The following is a 17,438-nucleotide window of genomic DNA, read 5'->3' as shown; positions in this document are numbered from 1 at the left end:
CTCTTTTTTTGTTTCAACACCCTATACACATGACCAAACTCCTTCCAGTTCCAGGCTTGTAAGTTTTCTTGGCATCTTTTTATTCTATCTCTTATACCGAGTTCTACTTCCGCCCAACCCGGCTCCCAAGCCTCTCCCACAATCTCTCTACACCTCTCTTCTCTCGTCCACATAACTTCAAAGAAGAAGCGCTTTTTTCCTCGCTTTTGAGGCTGTTGACGCTCAAGGGTGAGCATTAACATACAATGGTCCGAAATGGACATAGCCACATGCCTTACTCTCGCCTCAGGGAAAAGCCTCATCCATCCTTCTGTCGCCACCATACGATCTAGCCTAACTTTTGTGCGCTGAGCACCCCCCTCCCATTACACCAGGTATAGTTTTGCCCGATGAAACCTAAATCAAATAGCCCACGTCTGTTCAGGCACTCCCTAAACTCCTCCATCTGATTAGCATCTCTATCTAGCCACCCAATTTTCTCGTTTGATTGAGTGATTTCATTGAAATCACCAAACACAATCCAAGGCATAAAGTACTGATTTTTGAGATTTTCCAACAGTTGCCAAGAGATAAAACGTTTACCTGCATCGGGATGCCCGTAGAAGCCCATTGCCCTCCACGGATTTGAAGCTGAGTTCTCGTGGACTTCCACATCGATATGAGAGTTTGAGTTCTATATATCCTATTCAGCCATTAGAGACTTTACCGTAGACTTCCAATTAGTTTTTAGTGTAGGTGGGTATTGAATTCTATATATCTTATTCAGCCATCAGAGACTTTACCGTGGACTTCCAATTAGTTTTTAGTGTAGGTGGGTATTGAATTCTATATATCTTATTCAGCCATCAAAGACTTTACCAATTGAGCAAACTAGAACCCACTATATATGTGAGAGGTAGTTGTTGGAAGTACTAAATGGAATTTATTAGCAATTAATTATGGTCAAAAGATGACTAAGTAATATAGTTGGAGGACTGGTGGACTAGTAACCAGAGGATGTTGGTATGGCGTAAGGATGTATAGGTGCATTAGTGCTTGGAGGGTATCGATAGAGAAATGGTGACAGACATGAGATAAACGATGGTAGTACTAGTGGCAGTAGGCAACAGTGGTGGCAAGATGATGACAACATTTACGGCCATATATATCAGGGCTGGCCCAAGGCCTAGGCCTAAGGCCCCCACCATAAAAAATATTTGCCCTTTACAAAAAAGGTCCCATCTCATTGTAAAAGACCCTAAATTTTATAAAAAATATGAGTTTTTCAAATTGTTATGCACTTTTTATTATTAGTGATGTTAGGGATATCACAAATTTTACTATAGATTTACAAATTGACATGTTACCAATCACAAAAAAGTATTTTAAATATTCATTAATTACATTATTGAAACTTATCAATCACTGTTATTGTCACGTTATATTGTGAACATTTTGTAGTACATTTAGCATTTTCCTTTTTTATTTCTAACATGGCTTTAAAAAAAAAATGCAAATGTGTTAGATCATCAATGACGATTAATCTCCCCTAATAGTTTGAAACTTTTATATTTGTAAACTAATCTACTACAAAGCCACACATCAATTAATATCATAAATTATAAATTAGATTATAAATGTAATTAACTATGTATCATTATATATCCAAGATAAGTTAATTTTCTTTTTAAAATTCGTTTCTTTTTGTTAAATTAATTTTTCAACTATGATACTCAATTCTCTATATGAAATTAACCTTAGTTTTAGTTAGTATTATTCATTAATTTATGTATTTAATACATCAAATTAACCTCAATTTGATTACTATTAAATAATTTTATTTAATTATTATTTGTATATAAAATGCCTCACATAAATCTTTCACCTTAGATCACAAATTAGGTTGGGCCGGCCCTGGTGTGTGTGTGTATATATATATATATATTTATATATATATAGAAGACACCATTGGCCAGAAGACATTAACAAAGGAGAGTATTATGGGAGTCAGAAGACATTGTCATAGTGAGGCATGTGAGTGAGTTGGTGACCTTTGGGGAAGTAGACAAGGACATAGTACACCGTATTAGAATTATTATTGAGAGAGAGAGAGTATAGAAAAATTAATTTGATTCAAATTTAGAGGCTTACATACAGAATAGAAAACCCTTGAAAGGCAGCCTTAGAGTATAATAGAAGATAGGCTTGCAATTCAAGTATTGTATTACTGGTACAATATAAACCCCAAACAAATATCTCTGACTACACTTACAAATTAAAAAGATCAACGAACATAGCTTTGCTTCCAAATAAAATGGAGCAATTTTGTAGTAGTTAAAGGCATGCATAATTGATACTCTACATTAATATTTGCATTTCTTTGATGGGTTAATTTTGTAATTGGAGGTAAGAGTTGGAGTTCAAGTTTTCAGAAGGGAACTTCGATCACACATATATACACTTAGATTAAACTAGAGTAGAATTTCTATTTTGTATAAAAATAATAATTTATGTGATGAGAATACATGATATAAAATTACAGGTGAGAGAAAGAGACGCAAGAATCTCACTCACATGCATGTCAATCAGACGTTGCAAATGTCATGAGGGTGGATGGTCCCAACACCCAAGTTGTTAAATGTTACTTCATCATCATCATCAGACATCAGTCGTCTCTTTTATATAGACAGACATACACGTAGTGAAATGTTACTTCTTCATCATCAGCTAGCGTAGATCTTACACCACAAACAGCCATGCGTCAAGTGGCCAAAATCTTAATTTAGTTGGCCCTCCATATATATAGGATACAGCTATATGATTAATATAGGACATCTCAAATTTGTGGTTATTGGTATTTCCATCCCCATACGTACTTTGAAGCCCTTTCCTCTTTTCGTATTTCATTTCTCTCCAAACATTTTTTTTTTTTTTTGTGAGAGTAAATATGTATGAGTTGTGGTCCTTGTGGATATATGGTCTTTTAACTGTTACAATATATAATGTGCATTAATATTGGTTTAGTTAAATACTTAGAAAATGTGATTCACATGGAAGAGGAGGGCAGCATACATACATACATATATATATATACATATATATATATATATATATATATATGTACCATAGGAAGCACCGATGATGTAGGGTCAAAAAGCAACATCGTTACGAACAATTGGCTGCTACCATCGGAATTTGAAGCTAGAGGACCCAGCATCTCCATTCTCCACCCCATATATATATATATATATATATATATATATATATATATATGATATCTTTCTTTCCTAATCATAGGAACCAAATTGAAGTCCAGTAGAAGCACGAGATACTAATTAATAGTAAATTGCTAAGAAATATCCCTTTTTATTTTTATTTTTTATGCTTCCTGTTTTACTTTAAATTTTAAAAGATTCAACCAAGGAATATTTTTAGGCTTTTGAGAACCAATCATTGATAAAATTTTCTCTCTCCCTAACTTCTTTATAAGCCACCGTGCATCACGCTTAGCTTTTAGTAAATAGCAATGTGACATGACAAGGTACTCCATCAATGACTCCTGTAACTCTTGCCCGGATCTACATTTGGTCACCTAACTAATGGCTGAGATTAAAAATTAAAAACTCACTTCCAATCCCAGCCCTTGAGTCAAAATAATTTTTAACTTTTTTATTATTATTTCTTCTTCCATCGAACTTTTACATCTCACACATCCACAGTATTTCCACCGTTCAATAATTGCAAGGGATCTAAATACCTATTGCCTTTTGATTACTATTTCTTTATTAAATTTATTTATTTTTAAATAGATAAGCTAAACTTTAAACTAAGTGGTTATGATTACATTTTATAATTAGGTTCAAATGCCAATTAGTTATTGGTATAGACAATATTTAATTTGATATCTTTTATTCAATGATATCGAATTTTACCAATTGACTAAGCTAAAATTTACTTCTCATGAATTTCATATAATCACCTCATTTCTTCTCTCTTGTATGTGTGTGTTTCTTACCAAAAAAAAGAAGAAGTAAAAGTTGTGATATTTTCATATAAAAAATCTTGATTTTTATACCTTTTTAATTAAAGTATACTTTAGCCCATAAAATTTGAGGTCGTTTTCATTTTAAATTTTTACATTTCAAAATTTTTATTTTATCACTTCATGTTTATTTTCATTTTCATATATTTGCGCCATCGACCATTTTTATATTAGTAATTTTAATTTGTTAAGAGCTAGAGAAATGTCATCCTTTAAGACATGTCACTCATATAAGTCCATTTTTATTAGTAATTTGGTTTAGAAGTTTTAGATAAGTGTTGTCCATTAAGACACGCCACCTACATAAATCTATTATGTTAGTGATTATACTGTTATGTGCCAAATTAGTGTCATCTATTAAGACACATCACCTATATAATGCTAGGTGTCACCAATTTACTAACAAAAATGAATGATAGTGCCAACATAAAAACAGAATCAAACATGAATGACCAAAATGAAACTTTTGAAATGTAAATTGACCAAAATAAAAACAACTCCAAATTATAAGGGCTAAAAGTGTGTTTTAATCTTTTTTTTTTTTTAAGTAAATAGTGGGGAGGGGATAGGGTTTAAACAACAAATATGAGGTACAAAATTGATGTCATTATCGCTCAACTATCACTTGAACCCCTTTCACCTCAATAATTAGGGTGTATCGAATGACTAAATTATATAGTTTCAAAATAATAAATTAAAATTTAGAGTCCATTTAAGTATCTATTTGTCTTAAACTTATTTGGTAACTTTTTTTTTTTTTTGAGAAACTATTTGGTTACCTTTTAGCTATTATGTATAGTTTTTTTTTTTTTTTTTTTTTTTGAGAAACTCATGTATAGTTTTTTAAATTTTCATTTTTTCTCATTTAAAAAAAAAATATAAGTATACTTTAGTACATTTTTAATAAAAAGTAATTAGTAAAAAGTTAAATAAGCTCACGCCAAATGCACACTACATATTATTACAATATTGTGTGTTTACCATACTTTAATATATAAGTTAAGAGATTAATATTTGTGATTTTTAAACAAATTAATACAATATAACATAGGACTAATAATGGAAAGAAAAAAGCAAGTGGGAGTTAGATTTTTTGAATGATTTGGTTAGCAAATCGAATCATTTGTCAGATCCACTAAAGAGAAATGGGGTTTGTTGAAATTCTCGAGGAATCAAATTAAACATGGTGGATCCATGAAGATAAGAGAATATTGGAACAGCAGCCGTTGAAAAAAAAAAGTTTTTTGGATGATTGTTCATAAGTTGATGATTCTTACACGCTGAAGAATAAAATAAAAAGAAAAACAAGGCCCAAATGCCCCCACATAGTTTTCCTTTTGCTCAAAGGTTACAATATATATAATATTACTGACTCCACTGTTTTTGGATAGTTGTTAATCATGCATTCACAAAAATATATGTGGCGTACGGTAACCTTGGGTTTTAGGAACCTTCCACTCACACACCTAATGGAGAAAACAACTTAATTGGGAACGGAACATACATACTGTCATCATCATATATATGCAGAGAGAGAGAGAGAGAGAGAGAGAGAGAGAGGAAAAAGGAGGAGAAGCTGAGCTAGCAGCTGCTTTTGATCATTGCTCACTTTGTCAAGTTTATTCAGTAAATATAGATTTCACTCAACCGGTACTATATATGATTTGGTTTAATTTCATGTTAATCACGTTGAAACATGTTATGATGCGAGAGAGAATTAGTATAGTTTTGTAATGTATAATAGCTAGAAACTAGAAACCATGCATAGCATATTGTTTTGAAAATTCAGCTTATCTATATATGTAGGCATATCTTTTATATGTAACTTTTTTGTTTTGTGTGTACTTTTTATCTCTATCATTTTTTTTTATAGGATTTTTATCTGTATCACTGATGTAACAATTACACGTTATATCAGCCCTACGTATATTTGAGATATATGTTAAAGGTTTGCACAAATTAATAATATGCAAATCGCGTCAAATAAGATTAATATCCTCTAAAGTTAATTTAGTGTAAAATATGAAGAGTTCAATATAAACGAACCCTAAGAAACTCAATCATATATCCAATTATATACTGTAAAGTTAGCAAATGAGAGAGTTTGAAAGATTATCCTTTCCAATATCATTTGTTTGTCTAGCTAAAAATAATTTAAATATATCAAGCTTTTACATAATACTATGAACAATTGTTATTTATTAGGTAGAAACTTATATATAATTTGTGTGTGCGCATTTTTTTATTTATTTGAACATGTGCATATGTAAGAGATTTTAAACTTAGTATAAAAGGCATTGACGTAAACCTTGAGGTAATAACATTCTAATTTTTCATATTATTTTTATATAAGCTAATTTTTCATATTATTGAAGTGTGAATTTGTTGAAATTATAAAAATTATACTCTCACGTTAATCATTCTCATGACTAATTGCAATTGGTGGTACACTTGAGAATTAAAAAAACTTTGGTTCATGGCCCTTGGACTTCATCGTACCTTACCATGCATGTTTTAACAAACAATTTTTTCTCCCTTGCATATCATGATAAGGTTGAATTAAACAAGTATTGACTTTCATTCCATTCCGGCTGGCCCATAAATTAAAGGAGGCCAGGGGTACGTAAAAGTGTAAAACACTATTTGCTCAACAAATTAAAATTGACTGCCATTCTTTTTTCTTGGATCTCCTGTGGATTTTTATTTTTTCAAAGTATGATTGACAGTTCATAATTAATTTGTACTGGAAATTAATGATAACCACAGGATAAAGTATTTTGATGAAAGACAAACTACAAAAGCTTATTAGTGTTAATCTGCTTTAAAGCAATTATGAAGAGAGGTGAAATGTTATTTCATCTCGTCACCTTAATAGGGGAAGAGTAAGGTTTACTCAGTAGTCAGTATGCAAAAATGGAAAAAAGAGGTGAAATTATGGTGATGCCTACTTACTAAGGTCATGATCATGAGCGTGAAATAGCTAGGACTCATATTTCATAATCACACTAGACACTAGTAAGTGACTACTCGAATGATATCTTTAATTAATTAGTCACACCAATTTTCTCTCTGTTGCTTTCTAAGAATTTGGCTTTTTGAATGAAAAATGATTTTCTTTTTCTGCACAATAGTTTTGAAGGCTTAAAATTTCCTAGTTGCAGAGGACACACATACGTAAATCGAACGTCATTTGTAAATTTTAACCCCAAAAAAAAAAAAAAAAAGTTTTTAGAGCTTACTTATAGTTTAGGTCATCGCATTATGTTGAAAACTTAATAGAGTCAAACACTTTTTCCTTTTGGCATCAGATATCATATCAGGTAGTTAGGTTAGAGTGGATAGTACCATACTATGAGCATTGAGAAATCCTTATATTAATAGGCCAAAAATTATACTTTTTCATTCTAACTATTAATCCCAATTACAATGTAACTCTCTCAAATATCAAAATGCATTATTTAACTTTCAAAATTATAAATCTATTTCAGTGTTCTCTATCATATGTCTTGGAGTTTAATTTGATATAATTTAGTATTGAAAAACTAATTTATAGATAAGTGTAACATATTTTTAAAATTGCAAGGTTAATCGTGTATTTCAATAGTTCATGGATTAAAGTGTAATCATGATGAAATATTAAGGTGAATTTTTTTTTTAATCTTCCCATCCTTTTATTGATAGTTGGGGCAACAAATTTTCTTAACTTTTTCACTATAGTAAACTATTAATGCGTCGTGGTAATTATATATTACACTAGTTACCTATGAATTATTCAATTTGCATAGGTGTTTTTTTATTTATTAAAAGATATATTCACTTTAAGAAAATGCATTAAAAAGTTTGACGTGTGCTCCGAGACTTTGGAGAGAGTAAAAAAAAAAGGCAATAATAACAACAAAAGTTATTGTCAATTGGAGTGGATATCCTGGTACAATATAAACAATTAGTTCCAAATAATTTTAGGGAATAAATTCAGTAATAGTTTTGAAATTGATAATTATGTAGCTTTCTTTGAGGGGTGAAGATACTCATACATGCTTTTCTGATAAATTAATCCATCACCCAATTAAATGATAGACATGGAGTTTGAATTAGGACTACCGACTTTTCTAGCAAACTAGACCAGATAATGATTAACATAATTAACATGAAAAAGTACAGCAATGTATTTTAAAATGTTCACAATTTATATCAGATGCCTAACACCAGCTAGGAAGATGGGTTTCATACTTTCATCCATTAAAAAATAAAACCGTTAGCATCATTGGAGTTATAAAAAAAAAATTATTAGAGAACAGTATCACCCATACTTGTATTTAGAAATCATGTTATATCTCCTTTATATGTATTATATATATATATATGGTTACTCATTTTGATATGGACAAGTGATACCTTTGATTGAGAGAAAAACGTGACTACTTTCTAAACCATCACATACATAAGCACATTATTATAATAAATACTGAAATCTTTAAGTCTCAGGAGTTTAAGATTCAATCATCTTTCATAATCTTTCTCAAAAAAAAAAAAAATCATCTTTCATAATAGTAAGGGCTTGTTTGGATCACCATGATTTTGAGTGATATCACTCAGTTTTCATTATTGAGTTTCCAAAATGCATGGGTCTTACCAAAAAAATCTTGTTTGGCTTGGTTTTTGGGTGATGTTTCCATCACTCAAAACTCAAAATTTTGAGTAATGGATGATGGAAGTTGAAAATAGAATTTTGGTGTTTTTAGTCTCTGAAATATGAGTTATGGTGGCAAAATGTGAGTTATGTGACCAAACAAGAATTTTGGAGTTTTTGAGATAAAGTAAAGTTTGGGTTATGAGTTATGGGTTTTGAGTTAAAGTTATGAGTATTGAGTTATGAAAATTGAGTCATGGTCAAACCAAACGAGCCCTAAGTGTATGTTTGGAACAAGTTGAAAATTCCAATTTATTTACAATTTCTTCTTGAGTTCTACTACACTTTTTGGCATTATTCATGAATTCTATTATACATTCATCTAACTTTTACCTTTATCTACATTAGTTTCAACAAAAAAATTTCAGTTTTAGTTAAATAAGCTGTTTCCAAACGGACACTAAATCTTTTTCCATAATGAATAATAAGTAATTTTAAATGTCTTAAGGATCCATTTGAGAATCTTTTATTTTGTTAAAACTGAAATTTTTTTACTGAAAATATATAAAAAAAAAAAACTAAAAACTAATTTTTGGAACAATATGACCTACTTAACAGTGCAATGAGACCCACTTTAAGAAAAAAAAAAAAAAAAACTCAAAAGTAAAATAAACTAATATTTTCTCAGAACCCAATCGCAACCTAAATTAAGAGTTTTTTTTTCCCAAACAAGACAGTGAAAACTATGCTTTAATTCTCTTCCATCAAAATTGCTAAGCAACATAAAACGCCCCTAATGTTACTGCTATTTTTGATTCAGCCAAAAAAAAGGTTACTGCTTTTTTTGTATAATAATTGTTCAAAAGGATTGACATGACAACTAACACAAAAAGGGTTAGGTGTTTAAAAAAGAAGGCTTCAGCATGTTTAACACGTGTCAAAGCTATAGCAGCAGCACAACAGTTACAATGAAGCAAAAATTTGAATAAGGAGTTAAAGTCTAATGGGATAACTAAGATAAAAGTCATAAAACTACAAGTAGAGGATCAAGTCAAATATGACATGTTCTAAAACAATTATTAATAATGATTGAGCCTCAATTATAAATAATAAAACTTACATGATAAAGACATCCAACACCCATAGTGTGCTTGTTTATCCTTATAATTTCCATCATAAAGTAGAATTAGCATCAATTGTAATTTTCTGATTATGTTTATTCAAATAAGTTTCCTTTCATAGTTTAATATGTTTTGCAAATTATTTTAACTTTTTTTTTTTTGAGAACAAAAATTAGTTTAACTTTATAACATTGAATTTATTTCCTTGTAGCATCTATCGAAGTAGCATAGTTGGTATTGGATTTGCTTCCAATTTCTTTGGTTTAATTTATGCACTTAGCCAAAATTAATGTGGTCAAGGTAGCTTAGCATCCACCTTAGTATCACGAATTCAAGTTACATATACACACACACACACATATATATATATATATATTATGATCTTTATTTTAGAGAGAGTTTCAATATATGGCGTCCTCTTCTGATGAACGCTCTTTGTCATTAGACCAAGATACCAATCAGTTTTTGGTGTAGGCGGTGATTGAACCCGAAATCTCTTATTCAACTATCAGAGACTTTACCAGTTGAACTAACTAGAACCCACATATTATACGATCTTAATTGCCTTGGTAAAGACTTTTTAATTGAGGAAATTCCATTCAAACATCTTTTAAAAACAAAATTTAATAAAACAAAGTTCACCTCTAGCTTATTATATGAAAACTTATAAAATCATCAAATAACTCATTAAATAGGTTATATGCTTATAATTATACATACATAGTTTTATAAATTATCACCTAATGAAATGAGAGAATTTTTCAGTAAACGGATTTGTTGAGGTAAACTTTTTTGAATTAGATATCATTGTAAAAACAATTTCAAAACTATAGTGAGAAATAGCCCCGAAACAACCTGCATAATTTTACCATATATAAAATCAAAAGGGATTCTAGTGGGGTGTTGAATTAAACTAGATTCCATTGATATTTTTCATTAATAAAGAGAGAACTACAAAAGTTTAGATGTGAAGATTGAGGATGTGATAAATGATTAGGACTTAACATACAAAAAATCATAAGCATGCATATATATATATATATATATATATATATATATATATATATATATATATATATATAATTTTAATTATCTATGGCACAGTCGAGAGCTTAGAGAAAATGCAAACTAGAAATCAAAAAATAGGATGAGCTGTGAAGTAGTGTGATATTACCGATCGAGTGGGAGTGGTCCTACTCTACTCTACTTGCGTTTGTCTCGAATAGTCAGTAATCACTCGAACGGTAGTGGACCCAGCTGCCTCCCCGGACAATATTGAACCCCACCAATACCATCACCGCCACGTTCCGTGAGAAGATAGCTAGTTGCTACTTACTTTGCTTACCTCTTCGCATCCAAAAGAACTCCAGGACAACCGTCTCCACTCTCCTACCTACCTTCTTCTTCATGGGCTAACTGACAACACAACACTCGCTCTTTATTTAAATCCTTTCCAAAGGAAAACATAGCTAGTCCCCCACACCTCACGTTTTCTCTTATCTTACTCTCCCACTTTTTTCTCATACACACACAAACAACAAAAAACACACAAAACACTTTCTCTTCGCCCATGGTTCCACTCTTTCCACCATGCCTTCCTATCCCAACTTCCACTTTTCCCTCTCAAGGTACCTAATTAATTAACTCCACCCTCTCTTTAATTTCATCATACCCAAAAAAAAAAGAAAAATATGCATGTATTCAAAAATTGAACTATATGTATGAATTCAGTTACGAATCCTTGACAGACCATTCAGTATTTGGTCACATATATACATATGTTTTCTTCAATGGTTATTTGTAAGGCTTTATTTGTTTGTTTGTTTTTTTTAAAATGTATTTACAGATGTCTTGGGCTACGTGGTAGCCAGAATTTTACAACCAGCGACAGTGAAACCAGCAGCGGCAACAACGCCAATGTTAACGAGGACAACCCCATTTTGAACTCCGTGGAATGCTACGCATGCACCCGAGTGGGCTTACCGGTGTTCCACTCGACCAGCTGCGACCATGCCCACCAGCCCGAGTGGGAGGCCGGAGCGGGTTCATACCTGGCACCCATAAAGAACAGGAGCAGAAACCCGAGCCGAAGAGGGCCGCCGTCGGGACCATTCGGGCAAGTGTTGGACCCAAGAAGCAAGCGCGTGCAACGATGGAACAGAGCGTTCTTGCTGGCACGGGGGATGGCGTTGGCGGTGGACCCGCTGTTCTTCTACGCGCTGTCGATAGGAAGAGGTGGGGCCCCGTGCCTGTACATGGACGGCGGGCTGGCGGCCATAGTCACTGTGCTGCGGACGTGCGTAGACGCGGTGCACCTCTGCCACCTGTGGCTGCAGTTTAGGGTGGCGTACGTGTCCAGGGAGTCCCTGGTTGTGGGATGCGGGAAACTGGTATGGGACGCACGTGCCATTGCCTCTCACTATGTTCGCTCTCTCAAGGGCTTTTGGTTCGACGCCTTCGTCATCCTCCCTGTCCCTCAGGTACCCTTCCTTCCTTCCTTCCTACCTACCTACCTACCTACCCATTCATCAAAATCTAAATCAAAATTCTTTCTTTCACCCTCTGCCTCTATTAATTCACGTACGTACGTACGTAACTGCCACCCACCCTGTTTCTGCGTTGGTTCGGGGTGTGTGTGTGTGTACCGTTCACTCGCTTTTTCACTATAGACATGAAACGGCAGCAGTAACCGTCACAGAGGGAAACATACTGCACGTGTACTTCCATTGTTCTGTTCAGTTCTCTGCAGTAACTTTTTGGTTCTTAAATTTTTTTGATAAAAATAAAATTATATTTTAGCCTAATTTAAGTTTGTAGTTGTGAATTTTTTTTTGGAAGACTTAAACTTTGTCCTTTACTTCTCATATCTCATAAACATTTATACTTATGAAGTGATAATTTCATCCAAGGTATGCGATAGTTATTACTCTCCCTCTACTTTTACCTGTAAAATAAAATAAAATTATAACTATAATAAAACATTCCTTTTTTAAACAAAGTAAAATGTCCCATCAAAAAAAGAAAAAGAGTAGCGTGTGTAAGGTGAAAACAAATTGTAAATTCATGTAATTGGTAGAAAACCACTTATAATAAATGAGTATAAAACATATTTTTTACCATAATTAAGTTTACAAGTTTTTATTGGTCTCCGTGCTAGTGATATTAATGTAGTAATTATTGTTTAAAAAAAAAAAGTGAAAAAAATTTATATCCTAGTAGTAATTTTTTCTTATTTGCTATGATGTAGTCGTTGAGTTTTGGTATCAATAATTATGAGATTCCAAAATGACACGAGTAAAACGTGGTGTAAAAAAACCAAACCAATGGTTGTGCTTTGTGCCTTTTAGGTTTTATCCGTAGAGATCTGGCCCCATGAAGGACAATATTCAAGAGCCATAATGCAAAAAAAAGAAAAGAAACGGTCTGGTTGTGACCTAACAGAGATGGGTGATTGTGTGTGAAGCTGTCCATACGTTTGTTAGTTTTGAATATTTCCATTTCGTTTTTCGTGAAATAATTGACATAGAGCTAGAGCAAAAAGAAAAAGCATCTTTCAGCTTAATTATTTGCCAACTTGATGGAAATTGTTTTGTTTGCTTTCTTGACGATTTTGATTAGTTGATTAGTAAAACCATCACGGTAAAAATAATAGATAGCTTTATTATTGAATAGAAGAAGCTTAAGCCTTAAATTTTAATTTGTGAGGACTTTCCATGCATTGTTACAAATATTTTTTCTTTTTCTTTTTCTGTTTTTGTGGTTGGATCGATTTGGTAACTTCTTTTGGATACACTTCCTGTGTATTACATCTATTTACTTAAGCATATTCTCTTTAGGCATTACATAAATTTCTCACAATTAACTGGGGATTGCGTCTCATGAAAGAAAGCATTATTAAGGGGGGACGACGTCCCATCGGCATCAATTATCTATCTTAATTTTATTGAAATTGTAATACAAAATTCATTTGCATATTTTTACTTATATATATATAGTATCATCTAAGGGTGCAAAGTGTCAAAGATTGTCTGTTTTTTTTTTTTGGGTTTGAACAAATAATCTGTCTTATAATTGTGTTTTTGGTGTTATTGATGAGTTAAGGTGTTTTGGGATTTAAGTTTGATCGAAGACCGGCCACACATAATCTGAAATTCTGAATACAAGGCTCCTAAACCTCAGGTGTGCCCTGGCATTCAGGCCTGGTAGATAAAGATAAAGGTTGATTAGAATGAAATACTCGATTCTTTAGACCATGTCAAGGGAATAAGTTAGTCAAAATATGGTTTAGTGAGTTTCTCTTAAGTTACTTTTTTTTTTTTTTTTTTTCAAAAGTTATTTTGTGTCTTTGAGTACTTGGCTTTTCTCCCTAGTGTATGTACTCCTCCATCTTCACGGGTCACTTCAATAAGGCAATAATGATTTTTACGCTACGGAGGAGGTATTTCAAAGGAGTGGTTCTATGAAACCACCTTCTCACGAAATGCGAGATCCACGTGTGGTAGAAAGTACAAGACTTTTAAATTGACATTATAAGCCACTCTTAATTAATTATGGTTCCAAAGCACACTATTAAACTGAAGTTATTGAGTTATTTCTCTTTTAAATTCAACATGTTATAGTGGCAAAATTGTGAGGATATTAGCTTTTTAGTATCGGGTTGGGAACAGTTTATTTAGCGGAAATTGAAAATTTTGTTGTTGAAAGTATTATAGATAAAACTAAAAGGTAGCTGAAATAATATAGTGAAACTTATGAATAGTACCCAAAAGTGCAATAAGACCTATGAATAGTAGCAAAAACAATCTAAATAGTAAAAAAGCTGGCTTTTTAAGCCAATGCCAAACCCTGTTTAGTTTGCTCAATTCATCCCATCTATTTATTTTTTTTATTCCTTTCTATGATAGTTTCTTTGATCATACCATTTCTCTTGTTTCTTTTGCAGGCAGTATTTTGGTTAGTAGTACCGAAATTGATAAGAGAAGAGCAGATTAAAATGATAATGACAATACTTCTATTAATATTCTTGTTCCAATACCTCCCCAAGGTCTATCACAGCATTTATTTGATGAGAAGAATGCAAAAAGTCACAGGTTACATCTTTGGCACCATTTGGTGGGGTTTTGGCCTCAATCTTATTGCCTACTTCATTGCCTCTCATGTAAGCCTACTTTTTAATCTACCATTGTATTTGTATAGAACTTAAGCTTCCGCTTTAGTCCAATTTGGGGACTATTTTGATCTTGTTGATAATGAGTACTGTATCCTGTCAACAGGTTGCTGGAGGATGCTGGTATGTCCTTGCTATACAACGTGTAGCATCGTGCCTCCAGCAACAGTGTGAGAGAAGTGATAAGTGCAATCTCTCGTTGTCTTGCTCCGAGGAGGTTTGTTACCAGTTTCTGTTACCTACAGGCACAGCTGGAAATCCATGTGGTGGTAACTCAACAACCATGGTCAGAAAGCCATTGTGCTTGGATGTTAATGGGCCATTCCATTATGGGATCTACCAGTGGGCTCTTCCAGTCATTTCTAGCAACTCAGCTTCTGTTAAGATCCTTTATCCCATATTTTGGGGCTTAATGACTCTCAGGTAAATTATAAAGATTCATAATTTTGTCTTCAAAATAATTAATTGAAGACATATTCAACTTTTAGGTGAATGTATCTCCTGGAAACGATACTACTTGCCTTTTTTATCTTTTGATTGGCATCCCAGGGGCCAGATTTTTCAGGCTTCGCATCTTTGACATTAGTTTTAGTTAAATTTGATTTTGAAAGTACAATGAAATGTGAAGACCCAAAGAAAGATGCAATGAAATTTCAGGATAGGTTGTTTTAAGCCTTTTTTGATGGTCTTTTCTCTGCTGTGGCTAGAAATCAAAATTTTAGCCTTTAAAATCTCTGTTTAGACAAGCTTTAATAGTTCGAGCCTTGGACAATGATGTAAATTAAGCGATTGTTCTACTCTAAAATGTTGAGTTCCAAGAACTCCATCATCCACCTAGAAGGGTGCTAAAACTTGATGAAAACTGGAATTCAAGAAAATTATGCCACTGAGGATGTTTACATTGCATGCCGTATGGCCCTGTAAAAATTTTAAGATAGGATTTACATTTACTTAAGGTTATTATGCCTTGACATTCTTAAGATCCTTTCAAACATACTTTTTACAATTTACAGCACCTTCGGCAATGATCTTGAGCCTACAAGTCACTGGCTAGAAGTGATTTTCAGCATAGTCATTGTGCTTAGTGGCCTGATGCTCTTCACGTTGTTGATAGGGAATATCCAGGTGTGTGCATTTTATTAATTGTTATCAATGCTTAAATTAATCAATTGTTGAACATGCAAATTTGGAGGTAAAGCGTGGTCTAACAATGAGGACCTGTTGCTGTTATGAAGGTATTCTTGCATGCAGTCATGGCAAAGAAGAGAAAAATGCAGCTGAGATGTCGAGACATGGAATGGTGGATGAGGCGGAGACAGTTGCCTTCTCGACTAAGACAAAGAGTTCGCCATTTTGAACGCCAAAGATGGGCAATTATGGGGGGAGAAGATGAGATGGAAATGATCAAAGACCTTCCTGAAGGTCTTCGAAGGGACATTAAGCGCTATCTCTGCCTAGACCTTATAAAGAAGGTAACATTATTGAGCATGTGTTTTGGAACACATTCGATGAGAAACATCTAATATAGAAGTCCTTATCACAAGGAGTTCTATGACCAAGAAATCAATCATCCTATTCCTTTTCCAATAAACTCCAGGACTCTGAAATTATGACTAATTTAAACTTATGTGATTTCAATTTTGATAGGTGCCTCTCTTCCACAACTTGGATGATCTTATTCTTGACAACATCTGTGATCGGGTTAAGCCTCTTGTCTTCTCTAAAGATGAGAAGGTGCACGATTATACTGCTACAATCTTTACATTACCGCATCACAAACTACTATAAATATGCTTTGATTTTCTAAATATTTCCATGATACAGATAATCAGAGAAGGAGATCCTGTACCGAGGATAATGTTCATTGTTCGTGGACGTGTAAAACGTTGTCAAAGCCTAAGCAAAGGCATGGTAGCCACAAGTATACTTGAACCTGGAGGATTTTTAGGTGATGAACTTCTCTCTTGGTGCCTTCGCCGCCCATTTATGGAACGCCTTCCAGCTTCATCAGCAACATTTAGTTGCATTGAATCAACAGAAGCATTTGGCCTTGATTCTGCCCACCTTAGATACATCACTGATCATTTCCGCTACAAATTTGGCAATGAGAGACTCAAGCGAACTGCGAGATATTACTCATCTAATTGGCGAACATGGGCTGCTGTGATTATACAATTAGCTTGGCGCAGGTACAGGATGAGGACCAGGGGTCCAATGATTCCTTGTGCCACTGAAAATGGAAGCAGTGAGAGAAGGCTTCTGCAGTATGCTGCAATGTTCATGTCGATAAGGCCACATGACCATCTAGAATAAAATCATGTCTGCAATCTTTTCTTCATTTTTCTTTTCTACTTCATTAGTCAATAAAATCTTGTTCGTGTCAACCCCTAGAGTCACCAATGAAGCCATGGAAATCGCATTGGATGTAAAATATGAGAGATAGAAAATTGCTTCTTTCCTCAAAGAATAATAAAATTTTATTTTTTGGTTAGTTTTAAA

The 17,438-nt window shown here is 33.1% G+C and overlaps 1 protein-coding gene across 1 annotated transcript; it reads left to right on the top strand.

Moving 5' to 3' along the window:
* Positions 1-11,226: 11,226 nt before the first annotated feature.
* LOC142622611 (cyclic nucleotide-gated ion channel 2) lies at positions 11,227-17,438 on the top strand. Its single transcript, XM_075796126.1, has 8 exons — positions 11,227-11,400; positions 11,619-12,252; positions 14,715-14,930; positions 15,046-15,362; positions 15,953-16,064; positions 16,175-16,411; positions 16,587-16,673; positions 16,764-17,438. Exons 1-8 carry the CDS (start codon positions 11,363-11,365, stop codon positions 17,250-17,252), a joined length of 2,130 nt encoding a protein of 709 aa, XP_075652241.1. The 5' UTR covers positions 11,227-11,362; the 3' UTR covers positions 17,253-17,438.

The sequence above is a fragment of the Castanea sativa genome, chromosome 1 (assembly GCF_040712315.1).
Source record: "Castanea sativa cultivar Marrone di Chiusa Pesio chromosome 1, ASM4071231v1".
Classification (NCBI taxonomy): Eukaryota; Viridiplantae; Streptophyta; class Magnoliopsida; order Fagales; family Fagaceae; genus Castanea; species Castanea sativa.
The sequence above is the reverse complement of the archived record's forward strand: the minus strand, read 5'-3'. Positions and strand labels throughout refer to the sequence as shown.